Source organism: Alosa pseudoharengus, unplaced genomic scaffold (assembly GCF_046254945.1).
Source record: "Alosa pseudoharengus isolate Yale_2024_CS ecotype anadromous, Long Island Sound unplaced genomic scaffold, YU_APseudo_1.1 YU_APseudo_1.1_scf_9, whole genome shotgun sequence".
Taxonomy (NCBI): Eukaryota; Metazoa; Chordata; class Actinopteri; order Clupeiformes; family Clupeidae; genus Alosa; species Alosa pseudoharengus.
Window position 1 is genome coordinate 23,914,514 of NW_027468881.1, and position 12,367 is coordinate 23,926,880.

The following is a 12,367-nucleotide window of genomic DNA, read 5'->3' on the forward strand; positions in this document are numbered from 1 at the left end:
GAGGGGGGGGGGGGGGCTGCCTGTAACCCCATAAACAGTTCTTGACTGAGTCATTGTTTATTGATCCATATAATCAAAAACACTGGTTTGGAGGTGTTGTTTCTTTCTCGATGCATTACTTTAAACTGTTTGACGTCTTTCTCTAGTATAGACTTTGAAACTCTTTAAAGGTCATGACCGTGGATAATGTTAAGAGGAAAATGCACCAGTAGTCTTGATAAACTAGTCAATTAAAAAAGGTTAACCATCAAGTAAGCACTGCTAAAAGTCCTAAACATACAATTGCCTGCATTGGTCAACCCAGTCTTCTCCTTCAAGGTTAATCTCAAAGGTTGACCTGCTGCAAATACTTTGAAGACAGACTTTGAAGGCTGTAAACATAATCTAGGCACAGTAAACATAATCTAGGCACAGTTACATATGAAAATGTGTGCTTACAATCCCACACAAACTAGAGATTTGTGCAAATTGTGAAACAAACTTTTATTCTTTTCTTTCAGTGGATTCAAACTTGCAGTAAAAAAAAATTAATAAAATTCATCCTCTCCATCACTCCAAATCAACACTGCTAGCAAAGACAAAAGCCTGTTAATTTCCACATATAGTGATCCCAGCTCAAGGAGAAGATCTGGTATAGGACAGATAATCAGAGATACATAAAACTAATAATCACATATACACCACACTTTAAAAATAATATCAAAGTGTCAGTTGAAGGGTGCAAAGAGTCAGTGAGATCGCATCAAAATGGTGGATGTGATAAACAGGAACAGCTGAAGAGACACTATGGGGGATAACACAGGCAGATGCTACCATATACATCAGGTTGAGTGACAGTACATTTTTATAGAGAATCTTTACTTTAGGATATAACATTTTAAACATTACCCCTTACACATTCTGTTGCAGCATATTGTTTTCTCTTTCATTTTAACCACTCTGTAAACATTAACTATTGAAGTTGGTTAACAATTGATAAACAATTAAGGCTATGGCGTTTGGCAAGGACATTTCTTGGCTTAACCAAGATATTAGCATTCTCACTTGCAACCACTGTGCCCATGTAGGCAAATATGCTACTGTGGTGTGCATGAAAAATATACGCACCGACTGCTACAGGCCCACCACTGAACATGTGATAAATCCTGTTATCAAAGACCCAGGACTGAGACCCTTGAGCTTAAGTGACTGGCAGAGGTCAAAGGTCAAAGTCATCCGTATCCAAGAACAGTGATTCCAGAAAATCATCGTCATAATAGTAATAATTGCTGTCGTCATCGTCGTCATCATCGGTGTCATAGTGGGCTCCCACCAATGTAAGGGCAATTATGTAGTCCATAAGTGGAAGTTGAAAGCTATCCTCAAAGTCCTCTGCAGTTGGGCGTGGCTGTTAATAGAAGATGTATAGATTATAGACATAGCTTTCACAATTTTTACTAAACTTTAGTAAAATGTATAGATTAGGGACAAATCTATTTATGTCTGTGACCCATATATCGAGACATGTAAATGATGGTGAATGATGAAGCATGCCAAGCACCATGTAAAGAGTATTGTCCACTAAGGAACAAACAAACACAAACATTCAAATAAAGAGACAGACACTAGTACCCATGAAGTCTAGCATGCCCACCTCATGTGTGAGAAAATCAGTGTGGGACTGTCCTTCTTGCAACACAAGTTACTACAGGACCGTTTACAAATGTAGGCAACCTCTTACCGTGCGTCTCCGTGGGCGACCAGGGGGACCTTCATGCCGATAGATGCACTCCGACTGAAAGGGACAGCAGCCATCTCTCGAATAGAACCTGCATTTTAATTTACTGAAGAAAAAAAAACAAACATGAAAATAATTAACACCACATTAGTTATTATTAAACATTAAAACACTTTTTAGACTTTTTGCAAAAAAACCGCAAATGGCAACACAATCCTGTCAGACTGAAGATATATAAATCATATCCAACCTGCTTCTTTCCTTGAAGGACGCAATGAGAGCTTCTTTGGGTTTGCCATTTTCAACCCAATATCTGTTCGGAATATAGTAAGGAGACTTCACTCTGCACTGAGGACAGGCCCTGCAAAACAACATTCCCTAAAGTGGGTACAAGAAATCCGGACACACAAATAGTGCACAGGCAAAAAAGGACATCACATCAGTAATACTATATTTCCTTGCTTAAAGCAAGGCAAATGTTTGTCTGAAATTATCAAAAAAATTATACAATTATTTGTTCTCAAAGCTAAAATGGCCTGGCCCACACGTAATTCAGGCGGAGTAAAAGAGTATTTAAATTAGAGACAAAATTGATAATCAGTAGCCTCATTGTCCTTATGGGGGTGGGTAGTTAGTATTATTGTTAGTAGTAGTGTTTGTGGTTGCAGCAGCATCAGAAGTTACAACTTGTTGAACACACTCTGAAATGGGGGTGGCAGTTGTGTGGGTGGGAGGGATGCTTCCTTCCTAAACCCCAAAAGATTATAACTGGCTCACATATGTTGCTCCTACTCACTTTATGACCTCTTCCTGGAATTCTTTTGTCTTCCGCCAGGTGACTATGCACTCGATGCAGAAAGCATGGCTGCAGTTAGGGAGAATGCCAAAGCGCCGGCTCTGGGCGTCATTCTTCTCGTACACCTTGTCCATGCAGATGCCACACACCACCTCTTTGCTCTGCTCGTAGGCGGAAGACTCCTCAGGCCGGCGTGGGACGAAGGCTGCAGCGCCAGCGTGGTACGCTCCGTCTGAAGGCCCCTGTCAATCAAAGAAAAACAAACACCGCTCATCTCCATCCTGACTAACCTCCAGCTGTATAGTTAGCTATATGGCTACATAAGCACAAAAAAATGTCAGCGTAAGACCAAGACCAACAGCGTACTGTGGTGTTACACACCTGTGCGTCTCCACTGGCTGCAGATACGGCCTGGTCCAGTGGTGGGCTCTCTGTTGAGCTTGCTACAGAATTGCTGTGAACTGCAAACAAAGCATCAGATGAACTATATTATCAGATGAGCTTATGCAGCACATTAGAGGCAAGAAGGTAGAGTGAATATACTTCAATCTTCAATCACATTTCTTTCTTTTTTCTTTCTGAAGTTGACACCATTTCCAGAGGACCAGTCCAAACCACACAAGCAATCATGAATAATTCAGTCATCCTGTGTTAAGTGTTTGCTTCCAATCCCAACACTGCTTTCAACAATTGAAGAGTACACAATTCTAATCCAATACACTTTGCCAAGTTGTCATGCACTCTCCTTGCACTGTAAATGGGGAAACCACCTGGATCAGACCAAGCTATACACCATCTCAGCCAATCAAAGCCTAGCTTAAGGACCACAGAAGGGAGTACTACATCAGCATCATTTTACCAGAAGTGTGGACTGTACCTTTAAGAGCAACAGTCCTGTTTGGCCACTAGTTTCAGATTTCTGTGTATACAGCTTAATTGTAGCTCACCTTCCGCCCTTCAGAGAGGCTTTGGGGAATCCAACACACATTTATCAAGAGGAGCAATAACATGCAAGTTATGGAAGATATAGGTGTGATTTTTATAGTACATCAAACTGGATGAATCACAATCACACAATGAATCTCCGCTGCATACAAATAAGTGAAGTAAAGAGTACCTTCATCATTATGTGGGGGTGTTGTCTCCGAATATCCATCCTCCTCTTCTGCGATTCTTGTGGTTAGACGTTCAAAGCTTCTCTCTAATGTGTTGGTTGTGACCAGAGGTTCAGAGCCTCTTCTGCCTTGGCCCGAGGGTCTATGTGAACCGACTACGGACGGCTCTGAACCACGCCTTGAGGGGATCCTCTGCTCACCTCTGGCTGGAGAAAGGATGGCAGGTGCTGAACCTCGCCGGTTCTCTGAAGCGTCAAGGGGAGGGACGTGGACATACCTTCAAACAAAGTTTGGGGACATGGTTTAAAAGACATCAAAGACACCTGCTGCACCGGCCAATGTCTTGCCAAACGGTTAGCATCTAAAACTAAAGCACTCACCTGCAGTGATCTCCAAACCAACACTGGCCTTTTTGGAAGTACCAGCATACCCCAGTTGATGGGTAGTCATGCAGATAGTGACAGTTCTGACCATATCGACATGATCCATTCATAAAATGCCTGAAAGTGTCGTTAGCAGAGCAACAGATTACGATTGAAACAAAAGTGCACAAAATATGAGAAGATTGAGTTAAAATCCAACTATAACTATGACAATGAAGCATACAATGTAATAATACAACATAAAATACACAGTCAATTATGCAACACTAACGTTAACAGATACCGTTAGCGATAAACATGCTAACGTAATTCTAACCAACTGTGGAACTGAACTTGTTTATCAGCAAAGGTCTGAAACCGAGGCAACGGGAAGCTACCAGACGTTAACGTAACTGTGTTAGCTGACTTGCTAATGTTGTTTGTTTTGAGAAAGAAGAGCTATGTAACGTTACTTCAGGTTAGCGGACAGTTTCGAAATTTATACAGACAGGCTATCGGACACTACTTAATCACCACAACATTTTTACACTTGGATAAAGTGCTGTGCGGAACACAATCAACTTAATTTAGCTCGCTAACTAGAGCTAGCTAACGAGGAGGTCCGAAAGCTGTTGACCAAACTTTGTCACAGAGTTGGTTAACTGCCGTGAAGAAATTTTGATTTCGGAACGTAATACCTGCAGATTTTTGGTCTAACGTTAAAACTCCGCTTTATGTGGTGTCGGTAAGGCATCCTATGACGATCCATCTCAGCCTGCAGAGATTGTAGGCGCTGCTAGGCAAAAGCTCAACGTTACAGTACCAAAGTGTTTGAAAGTGGGCTTAATGACGTCACATTCAAAGTCTATCCAAATACATCCTATTTTGAGGGTCTAGTTTGTGTGCATACTCTCCACAGTAACTGCAATTATTATTGATAGGTAAACGCATGCTAGCTATTAAATCCATTCTAGCCTATCTAGAAAGCTTTATTAACCAACTAACTACAAGTTTTTGACTAGGCCTATACGACGCCCTAATGATAGCCTAACTTTATCTAAGTGAATTAATTTTGTGATGAGCGCCTAACCCACCAAAAGACCTACTTAAAGCCTAGTTGTTGAAGATGGGACTATAAAGTAAACTACTAAATAGTTTTTATTACCGACAATATCCACCGACGCCAACAGAACTGCCATTTCCTCCCTCTCTTTCCATTCCACACCCAGTCTTTTATCTGACATTAGACCCACGTTCAATAGCTTAGCTTTATAACATGTGGTCAGAAAATCATGTGGATTTCTCATTACAACCATTACAAGAAGGGCCAATCATGGTTTTCTGAAGCCGAAATGGGCCACGCCCCTAAATTGCACCTAGGCCTTGAGCCTAATTCTAGGCCCATAGGCATACAACCTGCAATTCTGTTGTCCAATTGTGCTAAGTTGAACTAAAACACTCAGTTAGTGATGAGTTTAATGCCAAAAAGTGGGTGTGTTACTGGAAAATCTGTTAATTGACTAGAAGTTGCAAACTAGAAGTTGCAAAAACTGAAAGCTGTTACAATGAACAGAAACCGTTCAATAAACTTCAGGAACAACTAACATTTTTTGTAGCTTGGATTTTTAAAGTATGACATTGACCAATTGATAATACTCTCAGTAAGGCTCTTGTCTAACTCTCTGGCGTAGAGAGGTCAGGCAAGGCCAAATTCAACCATCCATAATTTCTGTTAGCGTCCCGCTGTTCAGAGCTTCATAACAGTAAAGTCTGGATGCAAAACATATTTAATTCCCATATATAACAAGCAATCATAATGGGGTGGGAGTAAGTCTCGATACTTGCGCCACAACAATTAGTATCATGATACAGCAATTCTGTGATACTCAATATTGACAGCTATTGGCTATTTTTTTTCCCTTTCAGTTTTCTTCACTTGCATAATGTTGTTTACTGAAAATATTATAACGCTAGCATAGGTCTATCGTTAATGTAGGCCTATCAAAAGCAACAACCGATGTGATATTTCCATAGTCAATACCCCCCTAAATTAAGAAAACTATGCATGTCAAATCAGCCAAGTACATCATACTGCACAAGCAATCCAATATACTGAAATGAAGAGAAAGAATTTAACCACAAATGACTTGGCCAGAAGAGCAGTAGAGGCTGTCTGACTATGTGACGTCATCACTCTGCGTCTGAGGCGTGAAGAGCCTGTTTTTTGAAGCCACCGACAGCAACTCGACGGACTAAGGTACAGTTTTTGAGTCTGTTTTGTACTTTTAGGTAATACTGTATGAAAACATATACTGGCTGCTGGTTTACTCATGCATTTACTACGCTTACAGTATTGCAATAGCATTTACTATTAGCGGTGCATAGAGTTTAATTATGTTCCTAGTAACGTCAACTAATGTGAGGGTAGTTAGCATAGCATCCATTGATTGAAATGTTGTCTTGGAATTCATCCGCTGCTATTTAACGTGTCATGGTTATGACAAACGACGTTTTAAATAGCTATATATAATTTTATTTATATGTTCAGAGTGGAGTCCCTAATGTTTTCCCCAAATGTGGGTATGTTAACCTCCGTAATGCATTGTTTCATACCTGAACGTTTTTGGGTCCTAGGATGCCTCTCCCACCGGCTTTACTAGCCCGTCTTGCAAAGAGAGGGATCTTGAAACAGTCAGAGCATGGTAAGTTATTTACCCCTTTCACATTCATTGTATTACATTCACATTACTGCTGCTATGAATGAAAATAAGCACGAGTTAAGATGATCACGATTCTCTTAACGTGAATAATTTGCTATTGTAATATACAGTTACACCATGAACTGTAGAAGGTAATCATTTATCTGTTCGCACTTCTCTAATTCAGACGCTGAGGAGGAGATCATTGCTGAGGATTACGATGACAACGATGTAGATTATGAGGCCACCAGAATAGAGAATTTACCCACAAACTGGTACAAAGTGTTTGACCCTGATTGGTAAGCTGTTGTCCCCTGCCATCAACTTTCTTTGTTTGATAAGTGATTAGTAAGTTAATGTTCAAGCATTCCTTGTAAATGTGACCATCTAGTGCTGTTTTTATGTCGCCAGTGGTCTGCCGTACTACTGGAATGTGGAAACAGACCTAGTGTCCTGGCTTTCTCCAAATGAGCCAGGAGCTCTTATAACCAAAGCTGTAAAGAAGCAGAGAGGTGAGACCTGTTGCTGTTGATCCAGCCGTCAAAGTTGCTAGTTTAGCTCATAAATAAGTGGGATGAGTCAAAGAAGTATATGCACAGATTTGAAAATATACAAATATTTTCAAATGAACTGGAAGAATGTTTTCTGGTCCTCAGTGGATGCTGGAGACGGCAAAGTGGAGAAACACGTTGAGAAGATTGACAGGGAGCGGGAACGAGACTGGGACCGGGAGAGAGACAGAGAAAGAGAGCGCGAGAGAGAGCGGGAACGAGAAAGAGAAAGAGAGGATAGAGGAGACCGAGACCGCGACAGACGGCTGCAGCGGAGAGAAGATGCCGCTCCATACAACAAACCAAAACGAGGTAATACACACACACACACACAGACAGACAGACAGAGGCAGGCACACAGATGAGTGTATCCAAATGAAATATCTGTATAAACCAGCTTGCTAAGAAGAGATGAATTCTTGACAGAAGCTGTTTCTTACTTGCAGGGGGGAGAGATCGCAAACCAGAGGAGATGGATCCTATGGATCCCAGCGCCTACTCGGACGCCCCAAGGTAATACATACGTGCATGACAGGCCCAAGAACTCTGTACTGGCATTTCACTGCAATGGAACTCATCTGCATTAAACACTGGACTAAACATTACATAGTCTAGCCACAACATTAAAAATGAACCTACTGTATGTACGCATAGCAGATGTCACCACAGATAAATGGAGATAACAAATCTATGCATCTGAAAAAAAAAAAAAAACAGATGCTCCAATGAAATCCATGTATGCCAGGCCCAAGAATTTATTATAGGCAGGGCTCCAGAGTGCTACCAATTTCAAAAGTGCAACTAAAAAAATCGGAGGTCGCACCGGTGCGACCAGCTATTCGAGAGAGGAAAAAGTGTCCGCATTGAAACTCTACCTTTGGTTCAATAACAGACACATTTTTGGCCAATATCGTGGTTTAAACAAATCACAGATAGTGAAGGGCGGGACCTCCCCTCTGATTGTCCGTGGCCCAGTGCCTGTGCGTAAATTTGAAAATGCGTGTGCTGCAGAGAGAGAGAGAGAGGGAGGTCAGAGACCCGTCAGATAAACAGAGTGGATGTAGTTGCATTACAGTGTGGTCACATAGGCCGAGATAAATGTCCCCTCTCCCCACTGCCTTTCAGCGGCTGGCAGCAGCAAACCGATCAGACGAGCCCGAGATGATGATCAAGTTTATCGTTGCCTACGATAGGCCTAGTGAAACTTCCCTTCACCAAGTTCAGTCCAAAATAATTATTCACCAGAAAAATAGTTTGAACGTAAACCCGACGTACAGGAATGCCACTTGCGCCAAATTTATAGTAGTCATTGCAGATGAAAAGACGTCTTAAAATTGCGAACAATGCATACAACAACCGAAGGACAGAGATACAGATATCGCCGAAAAGGAGTGCGTCATTGACCGCGGTTACATGCAGGGAGTAACCCGGTTTTCAACAGCAATATTCGTTTTGCGTGCGAGTTGTGTAAACTCATTCTGATGGCATCAATCAATTTAATCCGGTATTTGGCGCAAACCGAATATCGCTGCTACATTTAAAGCCCGAATATTCCCTGCATGTATACAGTGGTCATTGTGTACGGTGAATTGAATGGACACATTTAGATCAAGCATGGCAAGTCATTGCAATAGCCTATAATAATAGGCCTACCATTTCGTTACTGCATTAACCATGTTCTTATTGAAAATTTAAAAATACTAAAATTAAAAAGTAAATTGCATTGTGGGGCTGTCAAATGATTATTGCAATCATCATTGCAAAATCACATAAAAATCCCCCAGGCTACTTGGAACATCTCTTTAAATTGTGCTCAAATACATTTCTATGGAAGATGCTAGCATGGCGAGCTGGTTTAGCCAAGGCCTAAAGATCATGAAGGATAGTATGTAAAACATTGAGCCATGAGATGTGCAGTTTGAAGCCCTTAAAAGACGTGCACTGTTAATTTACTCACTGTTATTTTTATTTAATACATCTTGAGATGTTTTAAGTTTAAATTTTAGCTCAGTGAAGCACTTAAAGCACCAACACTTCATTAAGTTACTTTTCTTGTAGAATTGTAAATCATAAGTTATAGGACCTATATAGGACAGTAATTAAGGGAAAAAAGTGAACCTGCTGCGGTGTTAAATGCGATGTGGTTGAAAATTTGGGTGCACCTAACTTTTGTGCTGGTGCACCTTAGAAAAAAAGTTAGGCGCACCAGTGCAACCAGTGCAAAAAATTAGTCTGGAGCCCTGATAGGGATATATGATGATGATGGCGATTTTGCTGATGTTCAATACTCTATTTTGGCCAATTGACGATGCCAACACATACACATCTTCGTTGTTTCATTGAAGAATATTAGAATGAAGTTATTACCCTAATTATTAAGGCCTACCTGTTGTAGATACAGATACAAGACATTTCCTATGATTCTAAATGTCAAGATTTGTCATCCTACTTCATCAAGTGTCCTTGAGGAGGTATTGGCCAGGCATTTTGATTGCATTTCATTGGTCATTTACAAAGTACATTATATTGTACAATGGACCCATGTGCACACGTGCGTCATATATCTCACCAAATTTCACTTTTAGCCACCACTACATAACAATCTAAAATTACAAAAAAAATTGAATTTTTTGGTCCAGTTGTCTTTCATGGTGTGAGCACTGATGCCATATTGACCTGCGCTAAAGTGCGTATTCATGGCAAATCTTCAGTGTGATTTAATGAATCCACACAATAACAAATCCTTCCTCTCAGGGGCACGTGGTCCACTGGCCTGCCCAAGCGCAACGAGGCGAAGACGGGTGCGGACACCACCGCAGCAGGGCCCCTCTTCCAGCAGCGACCGTACCCGAGTCCCGGAGCCGTTCTGCGGGCCAACGCCGAGCTCACCAAACGGGACTCTGACTAACCGCATACAGACCGATACGCACGGAGAGAGAGAGAGAGTCAGCAGCCTGGACAACACCTTCACCTATTCTCAACATTTCCTCTGCATCAGATCCTCCTGATCAACTGTGAAGCCTAAACGGAGAGCTACAAATGCCCCGGTAGATATGCATGTGTGAACGTTCAGTATGTCAAGCTGCAAGCAATGACTTTAAAGGATACAGGCATAAATTAGGTCCTTTGGAGCTCACGTCGTAATTTAAGTGTACCGCACCAGCTTGTGTGGCAAAGTAAGGACAAACTCCTTGGCCTCATTACGTCGTCATAGCTGTTCTAATTTGGAATGTGATGGGGAAATAGTTTTGATAATTCAATCATTTCCACCCCCGCGTGAGGTAAGCCTTTTCATAATTCATGCATATCAATTCAATGCAAACGACACGTATAATATGTATGTTGCCTTATCTGTGGCATATGGTGTGAGGCCGCAGCCTATTTCCATCCTGCTCTGTTCTGGCGTTCTGTTCTGTGGGGCTGGGACTGCTGCTCTAGGCTGAGCATCTGTGCCGTAGAGAGCAGCTTGTCCTCTGCTGGCTTGAAGGTCTTTTGTTTTGCTTGTGTCAGCTGGCGAGGCCCGTGCAGCGCTCCTGATTGAATTAACTATGCTGTTCAGGTCACCTGGTTTTCTCCCCTCAATGTGGGTGGTCAGGGGCTTTTTTGTACATACATTTTCACTTTTCCTATTAAAAAGAAAGAAGGTTGGATGTTTTAATGTTGTGTAAACTATATATTTTTTTCCTGTAAGAATTCAGAAGTGGATGTTGAGAGGCAGGACATTAGAAAGAAAGATATTTTCAGAGAAATAAAATGAAATGTTTTCTTTAAAAAAAAATCTTACATCTGCCATGCTTGTTATGGGATTTTGGGCTTATCTGTGGTTTCTCCTGGGATTAATGAAATGTTGGTACAAGGGAAATGCAAAAACGTGACACAATTGTACATCATGATGGTCCACTATAGGCCATCATAAAAAGAAAATTACATGCAGCTTATATAAATATTGATTTGTTTTTGTGAAGAAAACACAGCCCTCTACAAAATAAGCATTTTTGTTTTATTATTTTATTGGAAATGGCAAATGGCTCTTCAGCTGCAGCATCAGCAGTAAACACATTGTGTCTATATGTTTGGGATGGGTGGGGTTTTCCATCTCTTGGTAAAATAGCACAAAGTAAAGACAGATGTAAAAATGTTTTAACTCACAACACTCCAACTCAGTTGACACAGACACAGCGTACATCAACCACTGTAACCTGTGAAGTTTAGACCCACTGTAATAAAAGACCTGCTACAGTGCATCGATGTGGCATCGCATCACATCACACACCACCACAAGAGGCTCTCACTGTCACACACATCAGAATGTTCCTACTCCAGCAGTCACAGAGTTATGTTTACACTAGACAGGATTCCTATGCAGTATGGAAAAGTATAGAATTAGATTTTTAGTAATTTCCAGGTCTGGAAACAAGAGTATGAAGAAATATTTGTTTCCAGACTATTGCATCTACAGTACTAATCACTTTACTCAGGTCATGAGTCAGTCCACATCATCAAGATACACTATATTGCCAAAAGTATTGGATCACCTGTACTGCCTTGACCCGCATATAGACATCCCATTCTTAATCCATAGGGTTTAATATGACGTTTGCAGCTATAGCAGCCTCAACTCTTCTGAGAAGGCTTTCCACAAGGTTTAGGAGTGTGTTTATGGGAATTTTTGACCATTCTTCAAGAAGAACATTTGTGAGGTCACACACTGATGTTAGACGAGAAGGCCTGGCTTTCAATCTCCGCTCTAATTCATCCCAAAGGAGTCTGGACTCTGTGCAGGCCAGTCAAGTTCATCCACACCAAACTCTGTCATACTTTTGCCAATATAGTGTACAATTATATGGGGGTCCACAAGACATTTCTCTCACAAGGAGACCCTTGCACCAAAACCAAATCGAGAACCCTTGGTCTACGCAAGTACCCTACACCATTGTGCACTAGTATGTTTGCGTAGCTCTGCTATTTTTGCCTTAAAAAACTGGTATGACATGGATACTGCATTATCTGATAAACCGTTATTGCAAACAAAAAATACTGTTGAAGGTGATTTCTGAGGCCTCTGCCAGCATTAAACTAATCTCTATAGGCTATGCCGTATCTAAGGAGAACTAAAAATGTGAGTAC

At 41.2% G+C, this 12,367-nt stretch overlaps 2 protein-coding genes across 3 annotated transcripts; one reads left to right on the forward strand and one right to left on the reverse strand.

Moving 5' to 3' along the window:
- Positions 1 to 468: 468 nt before the first annotated feature.
- mkrn4 (makorin, ring finger protein, 4) lies at positions 469 to 5,257 on the reverse strand. 2 transcript variants are annotated; one of them, XM_076276659.1, is made up of 8 exons: positions 5,156 to 5,257; positions 4,009 to 4,128; positions 3,631 to 3,905; positions 2,895 to 2,974; positions 2,514 to 2,755; positions 1,968 to 2,078; positions 1,721 to 1,823; positions 469 to 1,387 (listed from the first exon to the last, which is right to left on the reverse strand). In XM_076276659.1, exons 1-8 carry the CDS (start codon positions 5,206 to 5,208, stop codon positions 1,199 to 1,201), a joined length of 1,173 nt encoding a protein of 390 aa, XP_076132774.1. In that variant the 5' UTR covers positions 5,209 to 5,257; the 3' UTR covers positions 469 to 1,198. The 2 variants fall into 2 exon arrangements, with proteins under 2 accessions (XP_076132774.1, XP_076132773.1); XM_076276658.1 differs by lacking the exon at positions 5,156 to 5,257 and adding an exon at positions 4,689 to 4,833.
- A 939-nt stretch (positions 5,258 to 6,196) lies between these two features.
- Positions 6,197 to 10,898, forward strand: pqbp1 (polyglutamine binding protein 1). The gene is made up of 7 exons (XM_076275537.1): positions 6,197 to 6,247; positions 6,625 to 6,692; positions 6,877 to 6,988; positions 7,101 to 7,201; positions 7,346 to 7,552; positions 7,687 to 7,753; positions 9,995 to 10,898. The coding sequence occupies exons 2-7, from the start codon at positions 6,626 to 6,628 to the stop codon at positions 10,146 to 10,148; spliced, it is 708 nt and encodes a 235-aa protein (XP_076131652.1). The 5' UTR covers positions 6,197 to 6,247; position 6,625; the 3' UTR covers positions 10,149 to 10,898.
- Positions 10,899 to 12,367: the final 1,469 nt, after the last annotated feature.

Bases quoted from the DNA above. Each gene is read 5' to 3' on its own strand.
- mkrn4 (XM_076276658.1), bottom strand. From the start codon at position 4,759: ATGGATCGTCATAGGATGCCTTACCGACACCACATAAAGCGGAGTTTT. The intron at 1,824-1,967 runs GTTGGATATGAT...TTTTTTCTTCAG, and splicing joins TCCTTCAAGGAAAGAAGCAG to TAAATTAAAATGCAGGTTCT. The intron at 1,388-1,720 runs GTAAGAGGTTGC...TTCTATTAACAG, and splicing joins GTCGCCCACGGAGACGCACG to CCACGCCCAACTGCAGAGGA.
- pqbp1 (XM_076275537.1), top strand. From the start codon at position 6,626: ATGCCTCTCCCACCGGCTTTACTAGCCCGTCTTGCAAAGAGAGGGATC. The intron at 6,693-6,876 runs GTAAGTTATTTA...TCTCTAATTCAG, and splicing joins CTTGAAACAGTCAGAGCATG to ACGCTGAGGAGGAGATCATT. The intron at 7,202-7,345 runs GTGAGACCTGTT...TCTGGTCCTCAG, and splicing joins AGCTGTAAAGAAGCAGAGAG to TGGATGCTGGAGACGGCAAA.